The 8,354-nt window shown below is 42.1% G+C and overlaps 1 protein-coding gene across 2 annotated transcripts in view; it reads left to right on the top strand.

Annotated features, from left to right (window-relative positions):
• The first annotated feature begins 3,882 nt into the window (after nucleotides 1–3,882).
• LOC110532887 (cyclin-dependent kinase-like 2) overlaps nucleotides 3,883–8,354 on the top strand; it is a 20,169-nt gene continuing 15,697 nt past the window's right edge. For both annotated transcript variants that reach the window (XM_036987065.2, XM_036987061.2), the window contains exons 1-3: nucleotides 3,883–4,164; nucleotides 4,336–5,481; nucleotides 6,586–6,780. In XM_036987065.2, coding sequence (XP_036842960.2) covers nucleotides 5,314–5,481; nucleotides 6,586–6,780 — 363 coding nt within the window. In that variant the 5' untranslated portion in view covers nucleotides 3,883–4,164; nucleotides 4,336–5,313. The remainder of the gene's footprint in view (nucleotides 4,165–4,335; nucleotides 5,482–6,585; nucleotides 6,781–8,354) is intronic.

The raw sequence follows: 8,354 nt of genomic DNA, 5'->3' as shown, positions 1-8,354 counted from the left end.
GTTGGTTATCTGCAGGAAATCAGCCTTTACTATGAATCATCATAATTTATTTACTAACTAAATAATCACAGAAATGCATAAACAAACAGATGTAGTTACTAACAAGGATAGGGAAGATTCCCTAGTGAGCTATGCCAATATAACGGCTTGGTGGACAAAGGGAAGTGGGCGGAGCGAGAGACCAGAGGGATGGCGTGGAACATTGCAAGATCATGTTATAATGCTTGCATTGCATTATAATGGTTGTTTTATTCAACAGAATAGAGTATTCTGTTAACTATTGTGTGTGTGTTCCACTGAGGATTGGGCCTCTATGAGATAGCACTGACAGAGGAAACTTACGATGTCTTTGGGTGATAAACCCTAAAGAGCATTCCAGATAACATGCGGTAATGTTTTTGTGCTATGAAGTACCAGGAACGAGATTAGAACCTCGTCTTAGGGACCAAACTGAACGATAATTTATAGTGAATGTTATCTGGCTAAGGGATACTCCTTTCTCAAATATAAAGTCCCTTTGTGAAGTGTTCCTAAGATCTGTGTTTCGTCATGTAGGTTGAGAGGGGTGTATCTTGGCTATAAAAGATCTTTGTACTTTTCTGTTGGTACTTTCAATGGTTCATTAGAGATGACGCACCATTGAAAGTCAAAAGGCTATTGCAAAGCTCTTATTATTAAAGATGTAGTTTAAGTATAACTCTGACTGGTGTGTGAAGTATGTAACTCATTTGGTAATGCAGATATAAGCCACCACAGGGATCATTACAGCAGCATACCACCCTGCATACCACTGCTGGCTTGCTTCTGAAGCTAAGCAGGGTTGGTCTTGGTCAGTTCCTGGATGGGAGACCAGATGCTGCTGGAAGTGGTGTTGGAGGGCCAGTAGGAGGCACTCTTTCCTCTGGTCTAAAAAAAAATATCCCAATGCCCCAGGGCAGTGATTGGGGACATTGCCCTGTGTTGGGTGCCGTCTTTCGGATGGGACGTTAAATGGGTGTCCTGACTCTCTGAGGTCATTAAAAATCCCATGGCACTTATCGTAAGAGTAGGGGTGTTAACCCTGATGTCCTGGCTAAATTCCCAATCTGGCCCTCAAACCATCACGGTCACCTAATAATCCCCAGTTTACAATTGGCTCATTCATTCATCCCCCTCCTCTCCCCTGTAACTATTCCCCAGGTCGTTGCTGCAAATGAGAATGTGTTCTCAGTCAATTTACCTGGTAAAATAATGAATAAATAAAAAACACACAATTGATAATTATATTAATTGAAATACTAATCCTTTGCTCTCTCATTCGGGAATAATTGCAATCAATATATATATATATTTACGCCCACGTGTCGTCGTGATCTCTGTTGGAATCGTCAGTCCGTCCGCGTCTCTTTCTCTCTCGATCTCGGTGTCCCTGAAGATCAAAGTCTTTCATGGTTAAAATGGGTACTTCAGAGAACCAATCAGAAATGTTCTCATAGATAGATGTTTCGGCGGTTGTCGGTCTTCGCATCCCAGGTTGTCATAATTTCTATCTGCAGACAAGTAATTAGTATCTTAAGATTTGCTCTTATTCTGTAAGGATCGATAGTCTCCGAGTTGAACCATTTCCAGCCGTGTAGCCAACGCTCCACGTGGTATGGTTAGGAATTCAATAACTATTCACAATCACAGCTCACGCTGTGGGTTTGCTTAGTCTAAACTCAAACCTGTGGCACCTCAGTTTACACCGAGGTTCACGTGGTCTGAAGAGGATTTTCCTCAGGAGGGGGTTTTACTCGTAACAGTAGAGAAGGCGGTTCTATGACGCCTGATCATGTCTGTGCTCACAGGGCCAATGACTTAGTTCAACTTTAAAGGGAATACAATTCTCTCACATTAAAGGTTTAACATCACATTACATCATTTCACAAATAGTTTCATCTTTACTCATTGACTTTATACAACAATTAGATGCAAACACCATCATTGAGAAATGTACACATTCAGAGATATAGTTGTCTGTGTTTCCTGTCCTCTCTGAGGTCACCAAATGAAAAACACTCGTCATACCTGTCCTTTAAGTGTCCACGGACCATTCCCACCTTCTCACAAGCGGACATTTTGTTTTAATTAATTTAGGAGTCCGGCCACGTGAAATCCATTGTTCACTCTGTGAAGCCGTCTCTCTCTCTTCATACTGCATGGCCAGGAGGAGAGTCTCCTCCAGGAATTTATGACCTGAGATAACAGAACCTGGGTGTAGGAGAGAGTGAGAGAGAGGGGGAAGCCACGATCTATACCCAGAAAAGGCCACGTCATGACACCGCATACAAACATGGTCTCTTTTTTTGCTTTTCTTGAGTAAGGCAGCTCCAAAATGCAGGCGTTTCACCCTAGCTCAGTGCTTTCTGTGGTGGTGGTGGGGCAGAAAACACTGAGCGTAATGTTCTCTAGTTGCGCCATGTTTAGCTCAGTGTTCTGTAACTAACTCCATGCTTTATGTGGTGGTGGGGCTGAGGGGTTGGTTGTTCTCTAGTTGGGCTGTGATTGGCTCAGTGTTCTGTCACTCATGCAGACAATACGTCACCGCAAAATCTACAGGGAGAGCTCAAAAAATTCAAGCCCCTTGGGTGCTGCCATAGATTTACATTAAAAGTGCCCATCCAAGAAGGCTCAAGGTCATTGGCCACAGATAAAAATATGTAAAATCACGTTATATCTACCGTAGCTTTGATTGGACTGATCATGTCAACATCATACTTTGAAAATCTTAGCTAGCAATCTAGATAAGCAGTCGTCGTCATGAATCAAGTCGACAATCTACTGGCAAATCCTTTTCGATTATTGTCATACGAAGACAAATTATAGATAAAACGTATCAGTGCTCATCGGCCACTGGACTTAAACATTACACAACAAGTTGGATAATCGCAAATTCAACAATGAGTGATTTGGAAGGAATCCGTGGCTAACTGTAGGAGTTGAAATGCAATCACTAGCCTGCTATTCAGTGGAGTGGGTGTGTGGTCCAAGTCTACATTTAAGGGTCTCTTTTTTCCAAGCTTAAAAGGATAAACATTCAACACCATGGGCTAGAAAAGGTTGAACACATTGGCCATGCTGTCAATCCAGCATGATTTTGGCCGCGTAACAAAACAACTGGAAACTCGAAACAGTTTTCTGTTTCTAAAACTTGAATCTGTTACAAACAGAGTGGACTGAGTTTTGTGGACTTTACCCAATGTCAAGTTTCAATGTGTCAAATTATATTATATAAATTATATTATATATATATTATAATAAAATTATTATTATTATATTATATATATTGTTTAGAAAGAGCGCTAGGGCGAATTGAGTTATTGCACACAAGCACGTTCCCTAACGGAAATATGCAAATACATGGTAGAACGCGCCAATTGGCTCTCGCTAGCTCGTGCTTGGCTCTGATTAATTGTTCTGCTCAGTATGATTCATTTGCTTCCGATTGAAATGACAGATTGTGGTCTATCTTGGGTTGCTCACTGTTTATCGAATCCCATGGTGAGACTTTTTTTCCAAGTGGACACTATTTGGCATGATAGCCCCCATTGATTTTTGATAGCCATTCTCACTCAGATATGACATTAAGATGGCATAAGTCATTACAAAATGTGTAGAAATGCAGGAAATTAACTTAAAAACGTAAAAATTCCCCCGAAAGCACAGAACTGGCCCTGAGTAGAATATAGTAAAATACAATAAAATAGAATAGAAGTTCACCAGTATCTGATTGGTTTTGTTAAAGATGAAAATGACACAAAGGAAAATGTCATAATAGTTCACTTAAAAAAAAAAAACCTCTCACATTCTCAGAGCTCGCTCTGCTGGGGTAGAGAGTTGTTTTTGTGTACAGCCCCGGAGGCCAGTTGCTACGGGTAACGGCTTTGGTGACACAGGTAATTGTTCTCTAGTCGTCTCATCTCGGATGTCCGGTGCGTCTTTACACCACTGTTTACGTTGATCGATAAGAGTGATATCGATCTGATACGGATCTGGGAGTCTTTGTACCGAACATTAGTCCACTAATCGGTCAACAAACCGTTGGAAGTTTTTGAAGTCGGCCCGCTGGCTCATCTGAGTATCCGGAAATGATCCTGGTTCAGAACGTTCACATCAGGAAGTTAGTTCTACTTACACGCGATCTATGTATGTGCGCAATCAAACACCTATTGTTTTCATGCAACCATTTACGCTGTAGACTATGAAATATTTTATTTCATGCAAACAGCGTTGAAATGTACAGAAAAAGTATTTGGTCAATAATATTGTTTAGTCTAACTACCTGTCATCTCTTTTTTTTTGTCTATCTGTTCGCAGGTTAGCGTTTTTTCATTCCTGGATCTTGTTCTGCAGATAGCTCTGCAGAGTGGTCACTAGCTGACACCAAATCATACAATCTGATTTTAAACCTAACCCTAACCTTAACTACACTGCTAACCCTAATGCCAATTTTTTGATGTTGACAATATAGACAATTTGACATTTGCAGCTGGTCATTCAAAGGGAAAATCGCTCAGTACGGCCTCCAGGACAAGACTCATGACAATAAACGTCAACCTGCTATTTATTTGTCAGCTGATGTGAGTGTGTGTGTGTGACATATTGTGTGTAACCTAGTGTTTTTTTTTATAGAGTGTGTGTTATGGTGTGAGTCTGTTATAGAGTGTGTGTTGTAAAGTGTGTATTATAGTCTTTGTGGGTTGTATTATCAGTGTGTGTAGCCTAGTGTGTGGGTGCGTGTGTGTGTGTCTGTGTTGTAAGATATGCGTGTTGCAGAGTGTGTGTAGCCTGGTGTGTGTTATTATAGAGTGTGTGTTGCAGAGTGTGTGTAGCCTAGTGTGTGGCATTATAGAGTGTGTGTTGCAGAGTGTGTGTAGCCTAGTGTGTGTTATTATAGAGTGTGTGTTGCAGAGTGTGTGTAGCCTAGTGTGTGTTATTATAGAGTGTGTGTTGCAGAGTGTGTGTAGCCTAGTGTGTGTTATTATAGAGTGTGTGTTGCAGAGTGTGTGTAGCCTAGTGTGTGTTATTATAGAGTGTGTGTTGCAGAGTGTGTGTAGCCTAGTGTGTGTTATTATAGAGTGTGTGTTGCAGAGTGTGTGTAGCCTAGTGTGTGTTATTATAGAGTGTGTGTTGCAGAGTGTGTGTAGCCTAGTGTGTGTTATTATAGAGTGTGTGTTGCAGAGTGTGTGTAGCCTAGTGTGCGTTATTATAGAGTGTGTGTTGCAGAGTGTGTGTAGCCTAGTGTGTGTTATTATAGAGTGTGTGTTGCAGAGTGTGTGTAGCCTGGTGTGTGTTATGGAGAAGTATGAGAACTTGGGTATGGTCGGCGAGGGAAGCTACGGCATGGTCATGAAGTGTCGTCACAAGGAGAACGGGAGGATCGTGGCCGTTAAGAAGTTTCTGGAGTCAGAGGACGACAAGACAGTCAAGAAGATCGCTTTGAGAGAGATCAAGATGTTGAAGGTCAGTTGGAGTTTAATAGATTAGAATCAAATAGAACAGAGTCCAATACAACAGAATCAAATACAACAGAATAAAGTAGAATATATTATAATTAAATAGAATAGATTAAAATAGCACAGAATATAATAAAATAGATTAAAATAAATTACAATAGAATGAAATAGAATATATTGAAATAAAATAGAATTGAATCAAATAGAATATATTGAAATAAAATATAATATTTGTTGTTGCCAAAGAGACCCCCCCCCCCCCACCTCCCCACAGTTTAACAGATGCAGCTGTTCTGTCTTGCTGATGTATAAAAAAAAAAACCAGCTAGATTTATATTTTCCATGCCCTTGTTCAGTCACTACTCTGTGAAACGTAGGATAGTCCAGTTCTTCAGATCACGTTGATAGGATAGTCTCTCCAACGGAGCTCATCCAGTTTATTCTCCAGTGATTGATAGGATAGTCTCTCCAACGGAGCTCATCTAGTTTATTCTCCAGTGATTGATAGGATAGTCTCTCCAACGGAGCTCATCCAGTTTATTCTCCAGTGATTGATAGGATAGTCTCTCCAACGGAGATCATCCAGTTTATTCTCCAGTGATTGATAGGATAGTCTCTCCAACGGAGCTCATCCAGTTTATTCTCCAGTGATTTCACGTTTGTCAATAGAACGGAGGGTAATGGCGACTCGCCGTCTCGTTAGATATCCCGCACGCCGACCTCTAATAACTCCGTCTGAGTGACGGGGATTTGGATTTCGCCTCCGATTTGTAGAAATAAAAGTCCACATTTAAATCGAGGTCACTGTTTTGACGTCCAGATGATCATTTCGGACATATGAAATGATGGCCGAAACATTATTTATAAAATAGTTAAGATCGACGCAAAAAAACCCACAAAATTGTTCAGGAGCCGGTAAAACGGCGGCCATTCTCTCACAAACCCGGACCCGCAAGCCACTGTGGCCCCTCATGAGTAGTTTTTTGTGTGACCCCCCCCACCCCGCCATCAAAGTTGCCCATTCCTGACATATACAAATGCTAACTAACTAACTAACCAATCAATCAAAACAACCAATCAATCCATCATTTTGTTCCCCCCCTTTCTCCAGCAACTGCGCCATGAGAACCTAGTCAACCTGCTGGAGGTGTGGAAAAAGAGACGTCGCTGGTACCTGGTGTTTGAGTTCGTAGAACGTACGGTGCTAGATGACCTAGAACAGAGTCCAACGGGACTAGACTACAGCCGCCTAAGAAGATACGTCTACCAGATACTACGGGCTATCTCCTTCTGCCATCAACACAATGTGAGTGGAGTGTGTGTGTGTGTGTGTGTGTGTGTGTGTGTGTGTCAGAGGAGGCTGGTAGGAGGAGCTATAGGAGGACGGGCTCATTGTAATGGAATTAATGCAACGGTATCACACATGAAACATATGGAAACCACGTGTTTGACTTAGTTCCATTTATTCCATTCATTTGAACCCCTGTTTTCAATACTCCAGCACCCTCCCCTTGCGTGGATAACGACACTGAGCATTTTTCTAAAATGTTTTATGAGATTGGAGAACACATTGGAAGGGATCTTAGACCATTCCTCCATATGAATGTATACAGTGCATTCGGAAAGTATTCAGACTCCTTGACTTTTTCCACATTTCCACACTTCATATTCCACAAAAACAAACACAATTCTAAATGTTTTGCAAATATATAAAAAATAAAAAACAGAAATACCTCGTTTACATAAGTATTCAGGCCCTTTGCTATGAGACTCAAAATTGAGGTTAGGTGCATCCTGTTTCCATTGATCATCCTTGAGATGCTTCTACAACTTGATTGGAGTCCACTTGTGGTAAATTCAATTGATTAGACATGATTTGGAAAGGCACATACCTGTCTATATAAGGTCCCACAGTTGAAAGTGCATGTCAGAGCAAAAACCAAACCATGAGGTCGAAGGAATTGTCTGTAGAGCTTAGAGACAGGATTGTGTCGAGGCACAGATCTGGGGAAGGGTACCAAAACATTTCTGCAGCATTGAAGGTCCCCAAGAACACAGTGGTCTCTATCATTCTTAAATGTAAGAAGTTTGGAACCACAAACACTCTTCCTAGATCTGGCCACCCGGCCAAACTGAGCAATCAGGGGAGAAGGGCCTTGGTCAGAGAGTTGACCAAGAACTCGATGGTAACTCTGACAGAGCTCCAGAATTTCTCTGTGGAGATGGGAGAACCTTCCAGAAGGACAACCATCTCTGCAGCACTCCACCAATCAGGCTTTTATGGTAGAGTGGCCAGACAGAAGCCACTCCTCAGTAAAAGGCACACGACGTTGTTCCTCAAATGACACCTAAAGAACTCTGACCATGAGAAACAAAATTCTCTGATGAAACCAAGATTGAAATCTTTGGCCTGAATGCCAAGCATCACGTCGGGAGGAAACCTGGCACCATCCCTACGGTGAAGCATGGTGATGGCAGCATCATGCTGTGGGGATCTTTTTCAGCAGCAGGGACTAGGAGACAAGTCAGGATAGAGGGAAAGATGAACGGGGGGAAATTACAGAGAGGTCCTTGATGAAAACTCAGGACCTAAGACTGGGGCGAAGGTTCACCTTCCAACAGGACAACGACCCTATGCACACAGCCAAGACAATGCAGGAGTGGCTTCGGGACAAGTCTCTCAATGTCCTTGAGTGGCCCAGCCAGAGCCCGGACTTGAACCTGATCGAACATCTCTGGAGAGACCTGAAAATAGCTGTGCAGCGACGCTCCCCATCCAACCTGACAGAGCTTGAGAGGATCTGCAGAGAAGAATGGGAGAAACTCTCCAAATACAGGTATACCAAGCATGTAGCGTGATACCCAATAAGACTCAAGGCT

This window comes from Oncorhynchus mykiss, chromosome 9, assembly GCF_057628025.1.
Source record: "Oncorhynchus mykiss isolate SJ-2025 chromosome 9, ASM5762802v1, whole genome shotgun sequence".
Lineage (NCBI taxonomy): Eukaryota > Metazoa > Chordata > Actinopteri > Salmoniformes > Salmonidae > Oncorhynchus > Oncorhynchus mykiss.
Note: the sequence above shows the minus strand (reverse complement) of the source record. Positions and strands in the feature narration are given on the sequence as shown.